The sequence below is a fragment of the Eretmochelys imbricata genome, chromosome 6 (assembly GCF_965152235.1).
Source record: "Eretmochelys imbricata isolate rEreImb1 chromosome 6, rEreImb1.hap1, whole genome shotgun sequence".
Taxonomy (NCBI): domain Eukaryota; kingdom Metazoa; phylum Chordata; order Testudines; family Cheloniidae; genus Eretmochelys; species Eretmochelys imbricata.
Window position 1 is genome coordinate 72,894,990 of NC_135577.1, and position 26,631 is coordinate 72,921,620.

The following is a 26,631-nucleotide window of genomic DNA, read 5'->3' on the forward strand; positions in this document are numbered from 1 at the left end:
AAGCTGCCTTTAATCGTCCTGGTCTTGATTAAAACAGTTCACTAAAAACCCTGTCCGAAGTGGTGCACCTTGGCTGCAAGAGCTCCCAGAGAGAAGTCACATAGCACAAATCCACCCATAGCATCTCTATATCCAGAGGGCAAATTTGAAAAGTGGGTGTGAACTATTTGCTAATGAACCTAGAAAAAAAAGCCACAGAACATTCTCCTGGGTTCAGGAATCAAGTGTCTTCAGATCAGGTATGGCCACCAGTCTGATGTTCAGAAGGGCTATGGAGAAAACGTAATGCTACTGCTTCGGTACAGTAGATTGCAGAATCTTCACCATGCCAGTTTAAGGATCAGTCTTAGTCTAAAAGGAAAAAGTAGTACTTCGAAACCGTCTCCCCCATTGTATTTTAAATTAATCAAAAGTGAGCATTCCTATACCTGTGCGCACACAAACCTGCTTTCAGGTAAGTGTTCTTCTGACCACAAATTTTTAATATTACCAACCTAGATATTGTAGGTTTCCAGCTGCTTATGCTACTGATGCAATTGGAGACTAAATCTGTTGTTTGTTTTGAAATATAATAGTTATGCTTCCTAAGAGACTGTTAAAAACTATTTGTAAGAATGCAACAACATGTAATATGTCCTCTTGAAAATACAGGCAAAGTGAAATCCACTTTACTAACGAAGTGAGGTCAAGGGGTTGTGACAACACAAATTGGGCTGGTGCAAAAACATTTGGGCTGAGTTATTTGTTTCTTGGCTTCTCATTCTTCTTCCAGCACTACAGCAGCACATGCCCTTGTCCCCAGCATGACAAATGAGCAAAGAAAAAGCCTAAAAGGTGAAGGTTGCTTTTTTGCTCTGTTCTCATCTGACCTCTTGGGCACGAGGAACAAGAGTAGCAGGCTCTGCCTCTATGGATACATCTACAGAACAGAACAAAACCCAAAGCCGACATTCCCACTCAGTCTGGAGCTTGGGCTCTGAAACTCAGCAAGGTGGTTGGTCTCAGAGCCCCAAGCTCCAGCCCTAGTGGGAATGTCTACACAGCTATTTTTAGCTCTGCCGTGCATGCCAGAGTGTGCAGACCTAGGCCCTGAGACTCTGCCACAGGGTTGTTTTTTTGCAGTGTAGATACACCCTCTGAGTTAAGAGCCACCTATTCTGCCCCAAGAAATGGGATAGTTTCCTTCAGATTTTTTCTTTCTTCCAAATTTGTGTGTACACTTTGATATTATGGATAAAATGAAACCGCAGAGCAGGGTAACCTCTGATGCAGCAGAGTTGCCTCACTGGGACAAATCTCTACTCCTACAGGCTCAGAAGGCCAGAGATCTGTTGAAGGGGGAAGCCTAGTTGGGAGAAGAACCCCCATGGAGAAGAAGAGCTGACTAGGCCCCATAAATAGGGCATAGAAGGGGTGCACTGGTGGGGCCCCCACTGGACTGACTTTGTGTCCTTCCCAAGGCCGCACACTGGGCAACAGAGGGGAGTTATTGCTGGAGCTACAGGCACCACCAATGCCTGACGAGACAAGCTCAAGCAGCTTGGCAGTTGCTATTTTTGCCTTAGAATTGCCCTTAGATTGCTGCTTCCTCTACTCCCTGTAGTGGGGCTAGAAGGTACCACTTGCCACTTCCCTGCTGGGGTTCACCGCTTCCACGATCCAGCACCTGTGTCCTGGCTTACAGGAGGCAGCTGTCCCTCTCTGACTACAAACCCAGCGGCACGCGCTCTCAATTATCTGGGAAGAGGAGCAGGAGAAGCATTCCCTTTGAATCCTAAACTCGACAGCATTGCTGCATGTCGCTGCATCTTCAGAGACAATTCCACCTCCGAGGTAGATGAAGCAACCCCAGTTTATAGATTACACTGTATTTTGGTAATAGCAACATATATATATATATATTTCCCTTTTAGGCTTTTTCTCTGCTTGCCTGTCATGCCAGACGCCAGGGCAGACCAGGGCATGTGCTGCTGCAGTACCGGAGAAAGAACGAGAAGCCAACAGTCAAGTGGCTCAGCCCCAAAGCCCAGCAAAAATGTTTTACACCAATCCAATTGTTCCCTTGTTAAAGAAATGCTGGATGACATCCAGTGAGATCGTGCTGTTACAGAGGTAACAGCAGGAGTGTCACTCTGGAGAATGCTCTTGTACCTGCAGGCAAGTCTACCTAACCTGAAATCCTGCAACCTCCCGTCCTTGTCCCTACAGGATCTCAGTTTACTGTGCAGCATGCTTGGAGGCATACATAGGAAAGCAGAATTTTTCCAGCACTTACCACAACATACACGGCCTTTTCGCAGGCTGCACCCACGGGTATCCAGCCATTGGTTGCTCTCCTCCTGCTGATGCGCTGCTGCTTTGGATGAGAGTGACCTCCTGCTGCTTTGCTATCACAGGCATGTAAACAGCCAGCAGTATTTCGAAGACCAGATTTGGAGCCACTGGGGGGCTTGGAGCTCTGTGGACACTCTCGGGCCATGGTCTGGGGTTCCGAGTTGGGGGTCTGCACGTGAGGAACTGGTTCTGCAGCTGGTGGAACACTGGGCACAGGACATCCTGAGAGCGGGTGGGCAGGTGATGCAGGGTGCCCTGCCACAGGGATTGTGAGGCTCAGCTGGTCCAGAGATTTGCAACTTTCTAACAAGAGGGGGAAAGGGGGAGAGTGATATATTTGTACTGCAGTTTCTTGATAACGACTAAATTAGCAGGATGATCCCAAGCTAAGCAATACTTTCCTAAGGAATTCTCTTTATTGCACTACTAGTAGTGGGCAATACTTCTATTTAAGTATGGACCTCCTGTACTAGGAAACATTTTGTACTACTGCTCAATTCTAAAAGCAATGACACTTGAGTATGCGGCTTTGAAAATGCACTGAAGTACAACCTCACTATGACAAACCCATTTGATATGCCCCTCGCTAGTGCCAGCCTCTCATGTACAAAGGGCTGGGTTAGCACCCTAAGTGATACTAGACTAGATACAGTGATTCCAGCCTGTCAACATACATGGAAAGGTGAGTAGCAAAAGGGCTTCCTGTGTGAGAGAAGTGAGAACTCGCAAAGGACTAAACTATACATTAACCATCTGTCAGGGATGGTCTACACGTACTCAACCGTGCCTCAGCACGGGGTGGTGGACTAGATGACCTCTTGGGGTCCCTTTTAGCCTTACATATCTATCCCCCCATACTAACCCAAAAGCCCAATTTCCTTCAAGGTGCCAGCGTAGGCACTAAGTTTAGTCAGTGAAAGTGAAGAGCTTTCTCTGATGAGATCCAGACCAATGATAAAACATGGGGCCGAACTTGAAACAAAGCATATGCTGTTACCTTTAGGACAGCCCTATATCCCAGAAGCAGACATATTTACTACCACAAGCTAGCAAGTCAGCTGACAAAGCCTTCCAAAAACATCCCAAAGCATTTTACAATGATAATACACATCCAAAATTTCCAGTGCCCGAAGCGTTCAATCCATGAAATAAGCCCGAGTAAAAAAAGAAAGAAGCTTAGATCTGAAGAAGTCTAGTGACACAGCATTATCAATTCCGGCAAGGAGGGAGCCCCAAGCTTAACAAACAGCCCAATACATAAGAAAATCCCCATGCTTCATAAATCTGAAAGCATGCATCCTGGAAATGCCAACAGGGCAGCTTCAGGCAATCTCAGACAGCACTAAGGTTCACAAAGACGGCTGCTTTGATACATCTGCAGGACCCCAAGTGCGCACCACCTTAAAAATAAAAGCAGTTTAAGAGAATCAGCGTAATAACTGATTCAATTTACAGAGTGAAGCATGGCTGAGGCTGCTCCAGACAGTGGGAAACTGCTGCCCTCTGCCTCCCACTCAGTGAGCTGTAAAAGGTTATGAAACAATCACCATCCTTGGAGATAGGAGCAGTAACAAAAGAAAAATGCATTCACAGATTAGCAGCAACAGCTATAAAAACAAGTATAGCTCATAGAGCTGGTCGGAAAGATTCTTGATCTCTCTGCTTGCTCCGTTTGTAGTCTGTAGTGCTACAGATGTAGAGCATTGTTCCCCTGGGAGGAGGAGTGTTTTCTGTCACTCAGCAGCTTCCCTCCGACTCTTTAGCTGATGGGGTTAGTGGGTGATTGTGATGGGTGTTTAAAGGATGGTGAAGCGGGAGGAAGAACATTGGAAGGTGCAGATGGGCACACAAGGAGAATGGAGCAGTTGTACTGATAAAGGAGAAACAGCCCAGAATGATGATGTGGGAAAGTCTCGGGAACTCTTAAATGGACAAGCTGATATTCTTGAATCAGATTTGGGACCACTTGGGCAGCCATCGTGAGTAGCGGTATTTAATGGTGTGAAGATTAGGAACTGAACTCTGGTGGCCTAGGCTCCCAGGCTAATTTCACAGATGACCTGGATAGTAATGTAGCAGCCTCATGGACATTGAGATCACAAGCTCTTTTCAGTTCCAAACTGAAGCATGACAAACAGCTTCACACTAATAGCTACCCGCCTTAAGAAAGGAAAGACTTCATTCAACAGGTGCTCAATAGGGCCACACGAACCCCATCATGTCCTACATTCCCATCTGCCATGCATATATTCCCACCACCGAAAATGATCTGCCCGGGTTTAACCTCTCTAGCATCCCTCCACCACCCATTAATTCATTGGTTTCAAGTGCTACCAATAAAGCATTTCCCATGTTTAAAAACAGACAATCATTGTGGCCAACTCCTCATCCAGTCTGCTCAGTCTTAACCCCGTTACCTTGCGTGCAGTTTTACATAGCAGGCTGCTGTCACTGGAACACAAGAGTAATCCCTCTCTCTCTCTCTCTGCTGGATATGGCACACAAGCACTGCTCACGGCACCAGCCTAATCCCTTCACCTGTATACAGCAGACCCCCATCATTCACCTACAAGTGAACACATCCTCCCCAGTAAATGAGACTGGCACCTCATTCTAACAACGCACTGTGCTATTCTGAGGACAAAATTAACACCTGTAAAGAGAAGGCTAGTATCTATGAGCAATACTTAACTAATCCCATCACTATCAGGATGACAGCGTTCAAAATTAGTTACCTTTTCAAGCAGTTTGGCCCCATTGGGTACCCAGCTAACCTCTCTAACAACAGACTGTAATCAACAAGAATATAGATGCAAGGTACTTGATATGTCAAGCTGGCAGCACTGGGGGATCAACCTTATCCCCTCTTCTCTGCATATGACATTATTCAGGTTAAAGTAATCCTTTAACTCATTGAAGCTGACGTTTCCAGGAAAGACTCAGATCTTTTTCACAAGTATCAACAAACCAGACCTAGAACATTAAACTTTATTTATGCTAGACGAGACCTCCCTCCACACTGCACTCAGCAAAAGCAGAAAATCTAGGGTATTCCAATTTTGCAGAATTCTAAATGGAAGTTACTCAGCAAGGAAGACAAGAGGGCCTGTCCACACCTTTGAACACACACAACCCAAATGCACCATATTTAAGAAGTGTGCTACCTTGCCACTTGCCTTTAAAAAGAAAAAACTATAGCAGGGAAAGTGTGGAGGAATACACCAGAGTTGGAGAAATCCTACCTGTGGGACAGACTGGCACTACTCATGGCACCTTAGCTAATCTATCAGATTTCCAAGAAGGGCTGACATCAATCTTCTCCCTCTGCATAAGACATCAACTTTTCTCTCTCTACATAGGAAATCACTCAGAGCACCACCAAAACATCCTCACACCCCTTTCATGTGAATGTTAAGCTAGCATCACTAAGGTGCTTGAACCAATTCCTTTTAGTAAAGTATAGATTGGCATGACTCAAGGCAGTATGTCAAAGATCAGTATTCTTATTTCTGAACTAGTCTTCTCACAAGTAGTATTCAGTTATTAAAACCCTTAGAGCTATTACTGAGACTTTAATGTACTGTCTAGCTGCCCAGCGTAGGGGGTCGGGGGTCACACCAGGACAGCAGAGATATATTTTGGAAAAAAAGGAAACCTACACTTCACTCAAGTGCTTCTGAGTTACAGCACCTTCTCAGAACAGAAGGAGGCCATAAAGCCCATCTCATCCTGTATTCTTGACTTAGAAGATTCATCCGCCTACCTAAAATCCATCAGCAGTTTGAATTGCATAAGTTAACCTTCCCTTTGAATCCTAAACTCTACAGCATTGCTGCATGTAGCTGCATCTTCAGAGACAATTCCATCTCCGAGGTAGATGAAGCAATCCCAGTTTAGAGATTACACTGTATTTTGGGAATAGCAACACACACCTCCTTTATAGCTTGGTGGCTTTTATACTGAAAATGTACTGGTAAACGATTGTCCTGTCACAATTCCGGTAGCCAGTTTTAAATATTTTGAACAGACATTTCTCTACATAGTGAAGGCAAAGCTCCTGGATAAAAACCGTAGTACAAAGACTATGGATACCACAGCTAGGGAAATAAAGCTACACAAATACCTGAACCATTTATTAAACATATTACGCTTCTGGGTTTCAGTGTTTAATGGGCTACACACACAATCAGGGGAAAGGACCTTATAGGATCTCAAGAATCCACTGACATTCAGTGAGTTAATTATCTCAATGTACAGGGTGCAGTTGTGTTACAAGTCTCACAGCTAACATCTTTTGGTGTTTTTCCAAACTGCGTTGTGTGACAGAGTGCTGGGCAACAGCAGCTGTACAGCACTCCGATCACTGGATCACCAGTTAAATCACCCCGAAGGAAACCTGGGGAGCAAAGCTGTGCCTAATTGATAGATTGGGGATGGGCAGGAGAGAGCTACAAGGCTAATGAATCCATCAGCCCAGAAAGTAGAAAACACACAGGAAGGATGTGCTCAGTGGGGAAGAGAGAGAGACTGAGAATGGTGGGCAGGCAGGCTTTTCAGGGTCAGAGGCAGAAACAGGAAAGCTCTTTCAGAAGGAAGATACTTTCTGTCTCCCCCCCTCCTTGGCTGAGAGAGCAAAGGATCATATGCTATTGTAAATACAGAGCTGCACAACTCTGGAAAGTTAGTTGGGAGAATACTGTAATACATTGCACAAGGTGTTTGACTAGAAGGTCTCCGAGCAGTTTGTGGCTACAGAAGAGACAGGAGCAGGACGGTGCCCTGTCACAGGTAGCACCTGCTGAAATACTCAGTAACTTTGGTGCGTTCAAAGGAAAGAAAAAACCCAAATAAGAAATTTTGTGAGATCCCAATAAAATGTATTTTGGGAATTTCACTGTTCGCAGATCAGGTACAGTGCAGAAGGCAGTGCCAGCTTCCACACACTGCTCTACCAGCATGCCTCAACCCTTCACTAAAGTGATCCCCTCTAGGGACAAATGGGTCATTCGATCTCCATGGTCTAGATCAGCCTTCGGATTCAACTGGAACTCTGAACTAGAGCTATACACACTGATGGCCAGTTGGCAAACTGGACCACTCTCCGCTAGGAACTAAACAGACCACCCCCTCATTTTCCATAGATTAGACAGATATTGTACTGTGGTTACCGCTAATCTGGGCAGAATTCAAACCAGGGACCACCTTCTTTCTGTCCCAAACCTTACCAGCCTTCTGATTCAATTTTTCCATCCACATAAAACATTTTACTGGAAACAGCCTTCAGTGGAAAAGGAAGGAATGTCATAACATCTGGAAGTGTAGCTGAATGCTGCATCTTCCTCAACAACAGAGAGTACATGTCCCAGATTTAGATGAACCGAATACATAGGGAGCATGCCTCTTACTTGGTCATACACAGGCAACAAGATGCCCCCCTCTGCTTATCAGTGCACTAATCTAACCTTCTTCACTTAGGCATGCTAAGACCTCTATTTGTTGTTTTGTCTTACCTGCTGCAAAAGGCATTTTGTAGGGGTAGCTGTTCCGTCCTGTATGCACACTGCTAATCCTGCTCTCTGGCACGTGCATAACTCCACAAAGGCTGTAACTGTTAACAGCTGTTCCTTCTCCACAACAGTATGGAGAGTTACACCAGTGAAGTGGCTGGAAAGGAGTACCTGATGGTAAGGAAGTTGGAGATACCAAAAGCCCCTCACAGGTAGACTGCGAAAGCTCATCCTTAGGGTAAACCGAGCAGTGAGAGTAGCCACTGTATCCACTTTGGCCATAATAAACATAAAACCCGTTCAATGGAGTCAAATCTGAAGATTCACAGAGACATCCACAATCCGTGTGATTTCCTGGCACAGGCAAGGGATGGAACTGCTGCACGGGGAAGGAAGGCTGATGAAACTCCTGTTTGGGAGTAGGAGATTTCTCCCCAGGTCTCCCATACTCAGGCTTCATGGAAGCTTGCCCACCCATAAGCAAAGGCAGTCTGTGATAGAAACCATCTGTGCTATCGTAGGAACTAGATAATGGTTCATAATTGAGAGATTCCATTTTTCCATGGGGACTAGGGGAGTCCTGATGGTCTGCTTTCCTAAAAGCACTTGCAGGAAATCCTTGCCAGCCATGTGGACCCTCCATTTTTACATTGGACATTTCCTTTTTGGATTTGACACAATTCTTCCTATTGGCTTTGGCCCACTTGAGCCTCGACTTTGAACAGTGGTTCTCAGACTTGCCCTCTCCATCTGATTTACTCCTCGGCTTCAGAGGTTGGTCTTTTTCATGGGTCAGTTTCAAAAATGCTACAGCATTGAGACTGGCCAATCTCTTTGGGGTGGGATGATAGGGAATTCCACTATCCTCCCTCTTTGTTCCATCTTCAAAGACATCATCCAATGAATGGTCAGAGCTATTACACTTCTGACTGGATCCATTCTGACTCTTTTCCTTAACTGTTTTTACAGCTGGTTTTCCCAATGAGGGCCAGTTGCCACTAGCTTTGCAGTGCAAGCCCTTAGTGCTACAATCTCCACTGGCTTTGACAGAGTCTTTCCGAAAACGCCTGCCAGATAATAAGCCATCATCCCGTTCAAACAGCAGGTTATTCACTGCCTCTGCATTCAGAGAGGCTAGTCTTCGTTTCCTGGGCTCCAAAGGAGCAGCACTGGGTTCCTGTTCTGTTCCAGGACAAGTTATTGTGCACTTTTCCCCAGATGGATCACTTTTCCCTGCTCCCAGAGTCTGAACTTGTTCTGGGAAACAGGGAGGTCTGAAGTCATCCATCCAACTGGAGAGGTCTCTTTTTGTGCCACTCTGGGTCTCTTTTGACAACGATCCAGCCACGTCCTCTAGTCTGGTGAGAAGCACTTTGCACGTTTTTTTGTCCACAGAAGTGATCAGACGTTTCCTTAATGGGTACGTCTTTCTGATCTCCTGCAAATTCCTGCTTTTGTTTACACCCATAAATCCATTCTGGCAGTTTTGAATATCAGTGGTCTCTCCTTGCTCACTGCACTCTGCCTCTGTCCTATCCATTCTTTCACCGTCTACTGGTGACAAATCTTGGCCAGCAGAACCAGATGGATGTTTTAGAAGGAAAAGTTGTTTCTTCCGGGCATGAGTCATAGGACCCGGTTTCACTCCTGTAAACAAACAGAAAAAAAAAGTCTATTAATATCATTGAAAGGGACCCATCTCCTCACAATATACCAAATAGGAAATATTTGAGGATGCTGGTTACTATACAAAATATAGTATTTCTGGGTCATGGCCAGTTTAAACCAATCAGAAAACAGGATGTAATGAGATGTGGTTTAACATTAAACCACAAAATATGACAGTAATTAAATATGTGACTGATACTGAAAACCCAAGAAGCCAGGAAAAATCAGGATTAAAGCCAAAACTCCATCCTGCCCTATTATGCCTAAGTACTATTACAAGTATGTTACATGAAAGTCCAGTCCCCAGTTAAATGGACATGATTTTTAATAAGTCACAGATATTAATCAAACTAATTAAAGTTAATATAAACCCATGCCCAAGGTGTATGGTATAAATACATTCTAGGTATATTTTTGATTACTCGTGTGTTGTTACAAACAGGGCTATTGCCCAGGACAATTAGACAAAAGATAAAAAGTTCACCTTACCAAGCCATGTGAAAGCTGAACTTTAAAGAAAGTCAAATGGACAGAGACAAACCAACTATAACACACAAACTTAGTAACAAATCTTTGTGCAGGTAAGAACGTGGCTAAGTGCTATGCTTAACAATTAGTTTGACATTTTAATTGTTTTAAAGACCAGCCACAACCTTTAAGTAAGCCATCTGATCTGTAGATAGGCCTGCATAATAACTGAATCCCAAGAATATGATTTTGGAAAGAAAAAAACTTTTATTCCACTGAGTTAAGGTCTAACCTTTCATTCAGATTTTGAGAGTCAAAAATGCTAAACATCAAAAACTGAGCTAACGCATAACAAAAATATAAAAGGGGAAGTTATAAGCATCTGTCTGCAGAACAGGAACACGTTCTTCTACCTGAATGGTTGAGTGAATGTATGATTGGTGTTTTCCTAGGATTTAAGTTCTAACTTTTTGCTAGCTTTGCATTTTAAAAATTATTTCTGAGTTGGGATTTTTTAGGATGGTTGAGACAACGTCTGTAGACTGACTCATTACCTCAGATGTCTCAAAATATCTATGGACTTGCCCACTGACTGGATATATTTTTGGGATCCATGGTCTTTGAGTCCATAATTACTGAAATGGGGAAGGTTCTTAATTTGCATAAGGGTGACGCCAGTGACTTTAGAAGGAGATGCAATTATGATCTGCCACGGGACTCCTGAGGAGGGATTCCCAGTGGGAGGAACCAGCCATAGCACCATCCTCAAAAACTGGAGGACAGGAAGAAGCTAATACTTTTTACTTTAGTTTTGTTGGCCACCATGGCTTGCTTGCAATGGCTGTTGCAGTGGCTGCTACAGGCCTTGGCTGCTGGCCTCTGGCCATGAGATGCCACCATGTCTGACCACATGGCCTGTGCTTCCTCCACCCACCCACGTGGCCACCAAGGGGTAGGAGTCCAGCAACATGCAACATCTAAGACTCGACATCTACAAGCAAGTAACTTCTACCCAATCAGCAAGTCCACCACTGTTAAAACCTGAGCCAACAAGAGCACCTACTAACTTTTCAACCACATGCCAGCTTTCTTAGGCTATCCACAAGTGTTGACACCCATCCTGCATATGTATCAGCCTTTTTGGTTTTGTTTTCTTTTCTAACTCTTTCTTAATGTTCTTCCACTTTTAACTCCAGCTGATCATAGAATCATAGACTTTAAGGTCAGAAGGGACTATTATGATCATCTAGTCTGACCTCCTGCACAACACAGGCCACGGAATCATAGAATCATAGAATATCAGGGTTAGAAGGGACCTCAGGAGGTCATCTAGTCCAACCCCCTGCTCAAAGTAGGACCATTCCCCAATTTTTGCCCCAGATCCCTAAATAGGCCCCTCAAGGATTGAACTCATAACCCTGGGTTTAGCAGGCCAATGCTTAAACCACTGGGCTATCCCTCCCCCCAAATCTCACCCACCAACTCCTGTAACAAACCCCTAACTTATGTCTAAGCTACCGAAGTCCTCAAATCGTGGTTTAAAGACTTCAAGGTACAGAGAATCCTCCAGCAAGTGACCCATGCCCCAAGCTGCAGAGGAAGGCGAAAAACCCCCAAGGCCTCTGCCAATCTGCCCTGGAGGAAAATTCCTTCCCGACCCCAAATATGGTGATCAGCTAATCCCTGAGCATGGGGGCAAGACTCATCAGCCAGACACCCAGGAAAGAATTCTCTGTAGTATCTCAGATCCCACCCCATCTAACATCTCATCACAGGCCACTGGGCATACCTACCGCTAGTAGTCGAAGATCAATTAATTGCCAAAATTAGGCTATCCCATCAAATCATCTCCTCCATAAACTTATCAAGCTTTGACTTGAAGCCAGATAGATCTTTTGACCCACTCCTCCCTTTGGAAGGCTGTTCCAGAACTTCACTCCTCTGATTGTTAGAAACGTTCATCTAATTTCAAGTCTAAACTTCCTGATGGCCAGTTTATATCCATTTGTTCTTGTGTCCACATTGGTATTGAGCTTAAATAATTCTTCTCCCTCCATGGTATTCATCCCTCTGATATATTTATAGAGAGCAATCATATCTCCTCTCAGCCTTCTTTTAGTTAGGCTAAACAAGCCAAGCTCATTGAGTCTCCTTTCATAAGACAGGTTTTCCATTCCTTGGATCATCTTAGTAGCCCTTCTCTGTACCTGTTCTAGTTTGCATTCATCCTTCTTAAACATGGGAGACCAGAACTGCGCACAATATTCCAGATGAGGTCTCGCCAGTGCCTTGTATGATGGTACTAACACCTCCTCATCTCTACTGGAAATACCTAGCCTGATGCATCCCAAGACAGCATTAGCTTTTTTCATGGCCATATCACATTGGCGGCTCATATTCATCCTGTGATCAACCAATACTCCAAGGTCCTTCTCCTCCTCTGTTACTTCCAAGTGATGCATCCCCAGTTCATACAGAAATTCTTGTTATTAATCCCTAAATGTATGACCTTGCACTTTTCACTATTAAAATTTCATCCTATTACTATTACTCCAGTTTACAAGGTCATCCAGATCTTCCTGTATGATATCCCGATCCTTCTCTGTATTGGCAATACCTCCCAGCTTTGTGTCATCTGCAAACTTTATTAGCACATTCCCGCTTTTTGTGCCAAGGTCAGTAATAAAAAGATTAAATAAGACTGGTCCCAAAACTGATCCCTGAGGAACTCCACTAGTAACCTCCTTCCGGTCTGACCTTTCAATGTGACCTGCTGTAGTCTCCCCTTTAACCAGTTCCTTATCCACCTTTCAATTTTCATACTGACCCCCATCTTTTCCAATTTAGCTAATAATTCTCCATGGGGAACTGTAACAAATGCCTTACTGAAATTGCGTTAAATTAGATCTACTGCGTTCCCTTTGTCTAAAAAATCTGCTACCTTCTCAAAGAAGGAGATCAGGTTGGTTTGACACAATCTACCTTTCGTAAAGCCATGTTGTATTTTGGCCCATTTACCATTGACCTCAATGGCTAGTAGTGAGCAGGCGTGTGTATGGATAAAACCCACAGGATCTGAGAATTGCGCCAATAGAACAATTCTGCCAGTACCTGAAACAGCCACAGATTAACCAACTTTGCTGACTGAAAGATCACACAGTATTTCATGGGTTAGAAGTTGTATGCTTATTCCTGAGAAATCATGTTAGTTTCCCCTAAATTTGTCATTCAAATTTTAAAAATAACAAGCTATCATCTTGAATTGTATTGGAACATTTCATATAACCCTATGACTGAGGATGGGTGGTGTGCAAGGTTGGCTATTACCTAACCACCATTAATTTTGGGAGAGCCCCCTTAACTGGCATCAAAGCTCAACATTAACTTGAAGCTGGGAGGGATTAGATCCTTCCTGTATCAGCTATTTGGCTGAAACATAAATATACTGACTGACATTGAGATTGATAATGTCCTCTCTCATTTTGGGGGCTCTCAGTTATGCCTGCCCAAATTATTAGATAAAGCTGTTGATTTAATCTGGTTTAAATCAACCTGATGTATTTTTTTTATATTATCTCACTTTTAATTTACTTATTTATATGTATTTTATTTGATTCTTTTGTTTAGTTAATAAAATACATAAATTAGAAACCTGTTTCGTTCAGATGTTTCTTTCAGACGTCAAAGTTCCAGAACTAACAAGTCCCAGGGTAAAAAAGAAGTAACTCAGCCTCAGACCCCTCCTATACTGATGGTCCACAGAACAGTCTCATAGTCCTTCCATACTTGGTGCTGAAAGAGGAACACTGCTGACTTTTGAGGGAAAGTTGATTTATGTACTGACCACTTCTTTCAGTAAGAGATGTAGGTTTTAGAACTTTTGAGGGCCTCGGATGGTGAATACCAGCTTGTCAACCTACCGGCTGACCAATTCCCCTTATTTTCTCATACATCAGTGGGCAAATTTAACTTCAAAAACATCAAGAATAATCAGAAATAGGCAACAAGATCTTCTGTTCCTCTATTTAAAAGAAATGAATTTTGTCATATTAAAGAAAAGTCTTTGACTTATCCAACAAACAGGTTCAGTAGTGGTAATGCAACCACCCTACACAAACCTGCCCTGGAGGAAGCCCTTCTACCAGACTGCATGGACAATTGATTTGTTTAGTATGGCTATTTCTGTGATCCTATTTCTTCTTGTTCCCATCAAAAGGGTAAGTCTCTGGCATAAGTGCTCTACAGAGAATTATCTCTAGGTTGTCCAGAGAGAGTCACTTGAACTCTGGACATCAGCTATCCCCTTCCTCTGCTAGCTCCCACCATTCCTTTGTAGGACTTAAGTCTAATCCCCCTTGAACAGGTATTTTTTCCCAATATTTTATAAATAAAATTAATAAAACAGTCGTATTTTAATTACTTCCAAGTCCAAAATGCCGGACTTAAATAGATGTTCAATTTTATTAATATTCCCCTCCTCTTTACCTTTTCTAGTGGCCAGTTACAACAAATTTCCCCTGAAACGAAAAAGAGTGATGCAGACTCATAAGGAGGTGGATTTTTCTGACAGTAAATATTACTCCTGAGGGAATTCTGTGCCAACAAATTAAAAATTCTGTGCACAATATTTTAAAATTCTGCAAAGTTTAGTTGCCAATAAATAAATGTGGAGGCTCCAGCATGGCAGAGGGCAGTACAGGCCACCGGCTGCATGGAAGTGGGAGATCACCCTGCAGACCCCTCCCCTCCATGGGACACGGACTCGGCGGTGAGGCTGCACCTGACCCTAGGGTGACCAGATGTCCCGATTTTATAGGGACAGTCCTAATACTTGGGGCTTTGTCTTATATAGGTGCCTACTAACCCCAACCCTGTCCCGATTTTTCACACTTGCTGTGTAATCACTCTACCTGACCCTGACAAAGTGCAAGAGCCAGGCCTGCCCCAGAAGCACCCCAGGGACCTGCCCTTCCACATCAGGTGTGGGCAGGCAGGCTCAGCCCAACAGGATCCAAGTGTGGAGGCACTTAGTGTGGGGGGATCTAGGTATGGGGGGGAGAGGGCTCTGTGTGGGGCAATCTGGGTGCAGGTGGCTCAGAGTGGGTAGTCCGGGTGTGGGGGGGATCTGGATGCACAGGGGCTCGTTGGAGGTGGGTTCCGGGAGCAGGGGCAATGGGACTCTGCAGGGGGGCCCAGGTGAAGGAGGTTGGGCTCAGCATGGAGCGTCTGGGTGTGAGGGGCTCACTGAAGGGGTCAGGTTGCCGCAGGAGTGGGGCTTGGTGGGGTGGGGATTCGGGTGCAGCTTGTTGGAGCTCAGTGGGGTGGGGGTCGAAGTGTGGGAGGCTCATTGGAGTGATCTAGGCACACAGGGGATGGGGTTCATCAGGTTGGGGTTCAAGAGCAGGGGGTGGTCTGTGTACAGGGGTGGGGGATCCAGGTGCAGGGGGGTGCGGCTCGGCAGAGGGTGATCTGCGTGCAAGGGGGAGGGGCTCAGCAGGGGTCTGGATGTAAGGGAGTGGGGCTTGGCAGAGAGGGCTGGGTGCGGGGGGGAGGGCTCACCAAGTGGGGGTTCTGTGTGCAGGGAGATAAATCTTGGCTGGGGGAGTGTCTGGGGCGTGTCCCAATGCACAGGGGTTGGGCAGATGGGGGAGCAGCTCCCTGTACAGTGACTCATTCACCCATGGCTGAGGAGCAATGGGGGACAGGACGCAGGGGTGGTCGGTGCAGAGCTGGGGGAGATTTCTAGGGGTGGGTCGGACCAGGCCCCGACCGCTCCGTGCAGGGGAAGGGTGCTTCTCCCCCACTCCCAGCCCAGCCAGGACTAATAATTGAGCCCGATGTAAGGTAGGAGCCGCTGGCCAGGGTGTCAGGTGCAGGGGGGCAGAGCTCAGCGGGGAAAGGGGATTTGGGTGCCGGGGAGGACTGGGTTTGAGGGGGGTCTGGGTATGGATGCCCGGGGTTGGGCAATTGTGGGATGGGTCTGACCCGGCACTGGCCGAGGCATCCCCAGCCCCATCCCACCCCACCCCGCAGTGACTTACCTCTCCATTGGCTCCTCCAGGCACCCGAAACAACACACCTGCACTGCTGGGGAGGGGTGAGTGGCCGCTCTTGCGGCTTCCCTTTGCTTCCCCATCAGAAAGTCATTTTTCTGCAAGGAAGCAAAGAAATCTGCAGTGGACATGAATTTTGTGCGCACACAGTGGCACAGAATTCCCCCAGGAGTAAAATAAGGAGCAGTTTACAGCCCAGGATACGTCCCTTGCAGGTTTGGTGGCATAGCCAGCGCTACCAAGAGACTAACTGCTTACAATTCTTTTCAAAAACTATAAATATGAATGCTTAAAATCATATGCCACCACCCCTGAAAACTACATTTAGTAAGATACCTTTCAATAGTAAGTATCACTTAGAATTCAGAAGAAAATTCATACACTCTCCCAACCTTGACTTTGAAATATATGTTCTACTGCACAATACCTAGGCAGAACATGGCAAGTTGTGGTTTATTTATAGCTAGTAGTTTAAAAAAATCATTCAGCATTGATGGACTCAAATCCCACAGATCAAGACACACTGAATTTATGGCTTATTACAACAATTTATAACCCACTAACAACCCCCTCCAGCTTCTCCCCTCCCCTCTTCCTTTCTTCCCTATGACTAGAAGGGTGTTAGGCCACTTCACCTTGAATGGTCCCTTGAAGTATGTGTTTACTTATGCTAAACAATCTGTTCCACCTTGCATTTAGCTGTGACACTCTGAGTAAGTTTCCCAGATCTAAGAGCTTGAAAACTGGTCTCTCTCACCAACAGGAATTGTTCCAATAAAACATATTACCTTACCCACCTTCTCTCTCTACACATCAAGAGAAGCATTTACATTAGTTTATCATGTGAAGAGATTGCAATAGGTATCTCTATACTAGAAAATAACACATTAAAAGGTAAAAGTATCAAGAATTAATATGTATCCAGATTCCATGCAATATGTTTAAGGCAGACTGATTTAAATCAAAGCAATTTAAATCATGGATTTTAATTATGATTTCAAGCAGCAAGAAGGAAACGTTGATTTTAATTGATTTTAGTTACGTTTTGCATTTGTACTTTTTAGTTCTTTTCCTAATGAAAAGTTGATTCTCACTGGTTGGTAACCATTAGAACATGTTGATTTGCAACTAAATATAGACTTTATACTAAATTTTGTACTTCTTTTTGCTAACCAGGAGGATATACTATATCTATACACAATTATTTAAGCAATTATATAGCTTAACTTACATTTATTCAGTCAGATTCTTAATTTTTACTATGTGAAAAATGGTGAATGAGGCATTTCTTACTTATTAGATTAATATTTTTACTAGTGATTTGTGTCAAGCCCGACACGGATGAAGGTTCAGATAAATAATAATAATTTAAAAAAAGCACTTTTAAAATCAAACAGAGCTACCTTAAGTGTGCTGGATACATGAGAAAAAAGTTTATCAGAAACGTTTCGCATTAAAACTAATTGGTTTATTAAACAAAGAAAGTATTATTTGTACTTAATGAATTGAACTGATTGTTTCCTGTTACCATGTCCTTCAAGATTTTAAAACTAGTAAATCTCACCCTCTCACTTTGAGATTTTATTCATAGATTGGAAGAAGAAGAAAGCTTTTCTGCTCTTTCAACTTCCAAACACTGTCTCTACTTTGAATGAACTAATCATTGAGCTGAACTGATTGAAATAAACTAACATGAAGAAGATATTCTCTTTGAACAGTACCTGCACAAGAGACTACTGCTGTCAAAAGCTAGTTTAGCACTTCAACAAAATCCAGTTGCAGAGGCTTAGCCAGTGACTTCCACCAGTTCAGTGGTTTAATTTTCTTTAAAACTTGGCAATAAACATGTACTCCTTAATTTTTTTTTATTTAATTGAAATGATTTTAACATACTATAAGTAGCTTAGGACTTAACATAGGTTGTCAATTTCAAATGTAATGTTTAATAAGTTTATTTTTAAAAAATTAACTTATATTTATTTTAAAATAATCTTTGTCTAAAAAATCATCTCAATTTTTACCTACCCTGAATCTGTTTCAAAGGTTTCAATTGAATTAGATCTTTGATATGATGAGTGATTATACACAGTACTTACACAACAATCACAAGCTTCTGCTTTTTAAAGGGGTCATGCATGCATATAATTCCAATTCTTGTTAACTGGTGTTATGGGGAAACATCAACTCCTTAAAAATTTCTCCCCATCTTTAAAAGTCAATTTCCCTTAAACATCACAAAAGGCTAATTGATATAAAAGACCAGATATTCAGATTTAGAGATGCAAAATGAATAAAAAATAAGTGCATTTTTGGCATTATAGCTGAACCTCTCCTTTAAACTTTTGGTGAACAAAGTGGTAGTTTAACCCACAGGTAATAAAACACTTTGAAAACTAGGTTTTTACCACCAAGTACAAGAGAGATGATATGGAAGCACAAGTCAGAAAGGCACAGTAAGAAGTGTTACTGAGGAATTCCATATTTTCTATTTAAAAGATTTCTACATTAAATTTACTCCGTTTAGAAACCAAAGAATGATTCCCCTGCCAGCCAACTGCGAGTACTGCATACTCAATTTAGGAACCAAAAAGTCAAGACGTTGTCTTTCTGGCTCACAGGTTATCACCAGTATCCTAGACTGCAGTCAAAGCTTTGATTAATTTTGCTGAAGATGGACAAAGCAGAATAGAATCCAGCTCATTTGCAAGTAATCTCACTTTTAATCACTGATTTAAATCTGCTCGCTATATGTAGTTAAGTAAGAGGATACCACTACTACATAGTCATTTTTCTGAGAACATCACCACCTTAAAGAGGACCTGCTACAATATACAGACGTTCTTGGAAGCAAAACACTATTCTCAAAAGTGCTTTTTGCTTTTAGTGCTAAGGAGAATCCTATTACCATACCTGTGGATGCCAGATCTACTAGGGCTTGTTACAAATGATAAACACGTAATCCAAAACATTTCTGGAGACATACTGCATCTGGGGTGCCGACGTCATCATGAAGAATACAAAACGAAGAGTTTAGAATCAGTGACTTGCACATCTAAAGTAACATCACTAACTTAAATCCATTCAAATATTTGGATTTTTCTCCTCCTGCCCCATCATCTTTCAGAAAAAATATTTTTTAGTCTTTCCACCTAGGTCAATCCCTCACATCAATAATTTTTGCTGCATTTTTTTGAATTTCCTACAATTTGTCACATAAAAAAGACACAGCAAGAGAGACTTCAAGGTTTTCACCTAGAGTTCTGTGTGATTGTGGATATAATAAGGTTGATATCATTAGAAGAGATATATCAGGATACAAGTGCAATGTATGACTGGATCATTAAACTGACAACATTGCCAATTCTCAGCATGAAGAAAAAACTGGACTATTTTAGCAATGCAAACATCATCCCACATTCTGAAAAGAACACTCAAAAGTTAGTACTCAACAGAACTCAAGTAATCTAGCAAGATTTATTATTAAACAAAAATACCAGAAAAAGTAGTACTATAATGTACTTAGTCTATGTTGTTAAAGGACAGTTCTTAATACTATGTGGATTTTCTAAAATCAAGTTTCCTTTGGCTCCAAATTTGTGCTACGTACAGTAGTTTGTAATAGCTACCTGGACAACCTGACTCAATATTTGGTGCCTAGTATTCTCCATCCCTTGCCACATCAACACACAACTTCCAGAGCCTTATTCAAACCTAGAACAATGACAGATGAGTATTATTTCATGGCTTAGTATCAAAACCACACAGGTTTACGAAAATACACAAGCTTCTGACCCTTGGTATGAAATACATTTCAGCAGGGAAATGACATCGTCAGGTTCTTCATCCCACTGCAGTCCCTGCTAACTAATGGATCCATGATAATGAACCAAAGAATTCACACAAATGACTTATACTTGTTGAGCCCTCGTGGAAACCTTGATAATCCAAGTGTTACAGTCCAGATCTAAGTTTAAGAGAACTAAAAATTAAGTTATCTAAGGCCACAACAGCACTACTCTGTACCTAAGGGAACAGAAGACAAAAAGATATTTAGATACACTACCTTGCATAATGACAGGTTTCAGAGTAACAGCCTTGTTAGTCTGTATTCGCAAAAAGAAAAGGAGTACTTGTGGCACCTTAGAGACTAACCAATTTATTTGAGCATGAGCTTTCGTGAGCTACAGCTCACTTCATCGGAAGCTCATGCTCAAATAAATTGGTTAGTCTCTAAGGTGCCACAAGTACTCCTTTTCTTTTTAGATACACTACTCATTTAAAAAAAGAAAGTATTTAATCACTAGTTCCCAGCTTGTCCTTACCACCCCAGTTACTCTAGAATTCACTAAACGGTAAACTATAGAACCACCACTTGCCAAAGAGTAAAATCACAAGAGAATTGATGCCTCATTAGCAGGAGAATAACCAAATGTGTTAACAGCTGCATTTTCTGTAATCATGCAGCTGCAGCATCTGTCTCGTACTCTGCATCCCTTGATTGCAAGTGAAATCAGGAGACAAACAAGCTTGGGACCATCCATTCAAGCACCCTCTTATTTAGTCTATTTCCTTTCCAAAGCTTTACCAAAAAGATATATTCGCTCCAAGGGACTTACACCAGGAGAGAGAAGGTTTAATTTCTGAGGTTTTTAAGCAATTGATCCAAGAGCATGGTTGAGTTAAACATTTGACACCTAGAACCAAAAAAGATTATATGGCACCACGATTCTTCCATGATTTTATGCACAGCATTGCTTTGTCTACTTTTAGGTCTGGTCAGCATAAGAAATTGCACTAATTTAAATTGGTGAAATTTCTGTGATCACACAAACCCTTCATCTGTAAAGTATCTTGTGTGCAGGGTTCTTCTCTCTTTTTTGTTCTTTATAGTGAGAACATACCGTTAGTACTCACAAAATGAAACTATCACATACCTTGGGGTGGTGAGGGGGAGAGCCTTGTCTGGTCAGCAGGAAGAAAAGAGTTATGGCTCCTTTAAGGGTTCCCCCTTCCTTCGTGTTGGGGAGGCATCACCTAGCTGGGAGCTCGCCAGAGGAAATCAGAGAAGCCACTGGCTCCCTGTGCACTAAGGCAAGGTGTATATGCCCTGTTCATCCAGACAGAGCCTTCTCTCACACCCTGAACAATATCATGCTCAGAATTTGAATTGCTCTGCAGGACACTGGAATAGACAATGGTACAGGAGGCTGGTTTAAAACAGGTAGTTCGCTATCTGTATGACTTCCTGTTTGTGGCCAGAGTAGATTTCGGAGTGTGCCAGCCTGCTGGCCTCATACTAGGCCCCTGATAGTACACTGGCAGTACCAATACAAGGAGAAAAGACATAGGACCCTCTATTAAGCTGACCCACTTAGGAACTGAGTTAGATACACAGGCTGGTATCTCTAGGCCCCTAGCAAATAAGCTAGCAGAACTTTTGGGATTGCCCCAGGGGGCCAGGGCATCCAAAGCAGTTACACTGCATGAACTGCAGGCTATTATTGGTCATCTTAATTTTGTATGCCAAGTACTGGCCCCAGGACAATCATCTTGTGCTCACCTCTCAACTACCACCTCTGGAATAACAAGGCCCAACCAATTTACAAAAAAGAGTGAATAAAGAAACAAAGGGGGATTTATGGGTCTGGGAACAGTTCCTGAATCACTGTAATGGAGTTTCCTTTTAGAAAAAAGAACAGATGCTAGAAGCAGACCTAAATATTCACTCTGATGCAGTAGGATGCATTGGGCTTGGGTTTTTAGTGTTTGTAAACACACATCAGGGCAAGTGGTGTTCTCAGAAATGGCTCACCCACTGGCTCCAAAAGGGGATTGTAAAGGACATAACATTCCTGGGATTCTTTCCCATTTTAGTTCCAGTGACAATTTAGGGGAAAGGAGCTCACAAGAGAGTGAGATTTTAGAGTGACAACCTGATGGTGGTACATGTTATCAATTGCCAGTCCTTTAGATCACTCAGTGTGATGAAGGTGGTGAGGGCATTCATCCTGCAGTGTTTAACTTAACATCTGTTTTACTGCTAAACATGTGCCCAGTATTAATAATGGTGTAGGCGATGCTTTGTCTTGATTACAGGTGGAGGGATTTTGAGACTTGTTATTGGGAACCAACAAGGAACCCGAACAGATGTTGCTAACACTGTGTAACCTTGGCACATGACTGCTACTGGATTTCACAGAGATCAGTAGCACTGCAAACATTTAGGGTTTATGAGAGGAGTTAATCAGTTTCAGCTGGATGCCTATTTTGACCTATTCCTGAAGATCAGGTTCTTCAGTATATGGCGCCATTGATAACATCATAGGCTGGCCTCAACCACCATCTCTTGGCCCTCATCGGGGATAAAAGGTTACCCAGGTTCTTGTAGCAGGTTGTTAGTTAAGAGATTGCTAGAGGAGTGGTCTCAATCCAAAGGCCCTAGGGAAGATGTGACAACTTTGTCACTATTCAGATATTTTGGGATCTGGAGTGAGTTCTTCACCAGACATGCCAATGAAGCCAGGAGGCATTCTAGTTCTTGGTGGTATTTTTTTTTTTTTTTGAGCATTTAGAGTCAGTGATCTGATGCCTGGGGTCAGCAAGGGATACCTCTAGTAGGGCTGTGGAGTTAGGGACTTTTTAAAAGGTAAACAATTAGTCACCTTAACTCTGAGATGTCAAAGACAAACCAAGGAGGGCAAGGGGACTCCATCGCGCCGCAAGAGGAGGCAACGCAGGGATTAGCCCATTAAGGACTTATATTGCACTGAGACTGACTGAGGATGGGCCTCTCTTCATGGTACCAGTTTGAGGCATTCTTTAAAGAGGGGCTTACAGCAGCAGCATTCCTGCTGTGAATTCAGGTCCTATTCATTGAAGCTTGCGGCAATGATAAGTGCAGCCCAACTGGGAACAGGGACTCAAGAGAGGCAGCCAGGCACTGGCATTCCAGTAAATGAGAATCAGAGTCCAACAGTGTGAATTGCTAATATTACTATGATTTCAGTTTTCAGGAGCAAGGGAGCGAGTCATGTGAACTGCTGTTTGGATCTGCGGACACAGTATTGTGCATTGGACCCACAGATGGGTTGCGGGATCACCTGGAGGGTCCCAGCTGGACCCTGATGGCAAGGCAAATGAATAGGGATGGAAGGACAGCTGTGCTCTGGGACTAGCTGATTCCCATCTTATGCTCTTTAACAGCCACTGAACATGATTATTGTACACCTGGGTGAAAATGAGTTGTGATTTTATAACTCATTCGCCAAGGCAAAGAGCTTTATGACAGATACAGGACTTTTTACTGGGGTCAGCCATAAATTGGTCTGAAATGCTGCAGCAGAGGATACAGCGGGGAGCTGCTAAGCTTCCACTGGTTGACAAGGCCACAAGATATGTGAATCTATAGGTGGCTAAATCTGTACACAAAGGGGGAGGATTGGTAATTATCCTTCAGAAAATATCATACTGGGCACCTGTGTTATTCAGCGAAGACAGGATATACCTCTCTGATTAGGAAGCAGGTATATTTTTGGTCAGTGGTAAGGAGGTAACTTAACTATCTGGGATGCCCGTCGGGGTGCAGGGGAGACAGCCAAGCTCATTGCTGGTGCCTGCTGGTGGCAGATGTCCAAATGAAGGTACTAGTTTTATAGGGAGTGTGGTTTCTTCACAAATTAGAGTTGGACAACATCCTTTCCCCAGCCCTTTAACCTTCCAACCAGGGTAGAGTGGTGGGGTCCCAGCAGGTTGGGAACAGCTTTGGAGGGATGGGAAGTTGATGGTCACCCTCAAATACGTGGAAACAAGTGAGGAAGAAATGAAGACCTGCACCATGCGTTACTGACAGAGGATTCCCAGATGAGTAAATACAGTTGTGGCCTAGTTAAGCCACACCCCTCACATTATGATAGATAATAAAACAAACTATCCTTTTCGTAATGGTTCCTACTTTGCTAGCTTTTTTCGATTGCTGTTGCACATTGAGAAGATATTTTCAGAGAACTATCCACAACTATTCCAAGATCTCTGAGTGGTAAAAGCTAATTTAGACCCCATAATTTTGTATGTACAGTTGGGATTTTTTTCTCCAACATGCAATACTTTGCACTCACCAACACTGAATCGCACCTGCCATTTTTGGGTTTGTCTACAGTACAACTAAACACCTGCGCCTGGCCCATGTCAGCTGACTCAAGCTCATGGCGCTCAGGCTGCAAGGCTGTAAAACTGTGGTATGGACACTGGGGCTTGGGCTGGAACCCAAGTTCTGGAGCCTTGAGAGAGGGGAGGGTCCCAGAGCTCAGGTTCCTACCTGAGCCCCAGTCTTCACACTGCAGTTTCATAGTCCAAGCCCACCTCAGCTGACACAGGGCAGCCACAAGGTGTTTAATTGCAGAGTAGACACATCGTTTGTTGCCCAGTAACTCGGTTTTATGAGATTCCTTTGTAACTCTCTGCAGTCAGCTTTGAACTTAGCTAGCATGAGTAATTTTATATGATCCACAAATTTTGCCACCTCACCCCTCACATCCTTTTCCAGTTCATTTTATGAATATGTTGATCAGCACAGGTCCCAATTCAGATACTTAGGGGACCCCACTATTTATTTATTCCCATTGTGAAAACTGACCATTCATACCTATCCTTTATTTCTTATCTTTTAACCAGTTAATGATCCATAAGAGGATCTTCCCTCTTATCCCATGACAGCTTACTTTGCTTAAGAGCCTTTAGTGAGGGACCTTCTGAAAGTCGAAGTACACTAAATCCAGTGGCTCACCCTTGTCCATGTTTGTTGACATCAAAGAATTCTAATAGATGGGTGAGGCATGACTTTCCTTTACAAAAGCCCTGTTACCTCTTCCCCAGCATATCATTGCTTTTCAGTACCTGAGAACACTTTTAAAAATAGAATAATTTTTCAGGCTGAAATTGAACTTTCTTGGTTTCAACCCAAAGTCCATCCCCCCACCCCAAAGCTTCACAAAAAGCTCTTCAGCCATCTGAGTAAGCTGAACACAGAAAGTGTTTTTACAGTGCCTTTTTTTTTGGGGGGGGGGGCGCTATAACTCAAGAATGGCTTGGTTTTATACCAGCACACTTTCTATGAATTGATTCCGAATGATTTTCAAGCAAATTTCTGGAAGTTTGCAAATACTGCACTGAGGAATGCGCAGTACACAGTTTAACTTCAGAAAGATGTATCAACTGGACCTGGAGGCCCCTATAGCTATCACAGAGCCAACGGAGGGAATTTGGAATTTTTATTCAGGGTCAGCACTGTTCACACCCTTGCCTGACAAAGGGTAGCTTTCTCTAACTTATTTTGAAAGCTAATGCTACAAACACTCACAGCACATAAAACTACAAAATGTAATAAACTACAGGATATAAAATACATTGCAATTACAGCCAGCCACTGATGTACAATAGCTACATCAGTTTGGATATAATCTCTGATTAATAGTTAAGCATGTTTGAGTGCAGTCCATATTTCCGTGGCTGACCAACTGAGCATTCTATACTTGCTAATTCTCTGTGAAAACTATTGTTATTTTAATAACTATTTGATTGCTTTAGAGGGTCTATCCTATACTTGATCATCTATTTTGATAACCTACTTAGTGGCAGAGCTCTGAATTGCGTTGCAGGAGACCAAAGTTTGACTTCTTCTGTGTCTCACTCTCCAAGGCCACAATGAACAACAGTTATTTTAAACAAATCATTACTTTGTAACCCTACTACCACAGCCTGATCTTATCACACACCAACCAGGCAAGCCTGGACATTGTCATTACTTGAGGAACCTCCATGCATGTTTGTTTGTTTTTTTAATATATGTATTTCAAATGCAATAAGGTTTAATTGAAATTCATAACCCAAATCAATTGTTGCTCTAACATTGTCTTCTTGAGATTTAGATTCAGAATTTAAGAATTTGTTGTCCTCAATCTCCATAAGAATACACCCATTCCCTTCACAAGGACACATTTTTGTGGGAAAAGATATCACAATCTAATTTCTACCCTGGTACTCTCAAGGTCTTTCGTAAAAACTATCAAAGAATCAAGCAATTTACTCTAATCTACTTTGAACAAAGAGATGCTATTCTTCTTTTAAACACTTATGGATGCGGATCAGATACTACAGCGATGGGCACCATTTACAAGAAATAAGATAAAATTTGGTGCTGAGATCCTAAGGGAAGCTTCTCAAAATTTCCCATTAAAAGGAAAATATGTTTTTGCTGGCTTGGGTGATTTTAGTAGCATCTGTCTAATGTACTTTTTTGAAAAAATGTGGGTTTTTTTTGCTTCAGTCCCAATGGCAAAACTATGCCCTATTCTAGTTTGAGTGACCACCAACTAAATTCAATATCCTACCATACTGTATTGAGGAACTATTGGCAACAGTAGAAATATGAGAATTAGGCAGCCAAAACAGCCAAATTACCAAAAATAGAAAAACTGTAGAGGCAAAGTTTGATTACACAAGTTTGGTCAAATAAAAACCAAGCCTCATTATCCCCTAAGCCTCCATTTAACACCAGTGTAATTTTTAAAGGCATAAGCACATGCACATGCAGCTCCCGGTGGGGT

General features: G+C 42.9%; 1 protein-coding gene across 2 annotated transcripts in view; it reads right to left on the reverse strand.

Moving 5' to 3' along the window:
* BAHD1 (bromo adjacent homology domain containing 1) overlaps window positions 1-26,631 on the reverse strand; it is a 68,975-nt gene that overhangs the window by 11,129 nt on the left and 31,215 nt on the right. For both annotated transcript variants that reach the window (XM_077818891.1, XM_077818892.1), the window contains exons 2-3: window positions 7,845-9,488; window positions 2,276-2,637 (exon numbers count right to left, since the gene is read on the reverse strand). In XM_077818891.1, coding sequence (XP_077675017.1) covers window positions 2,276-2,637; window positions 7,845-9,471 — 1,989 coding nt within the window. In that variant the 5' untranslated portion in view covers window positions 9,472-9,488. The remainder of the gene's footprint in view (window positions 1-2,275; window positions 2,638-7,844; window positions 9,489-26,631) is intronic.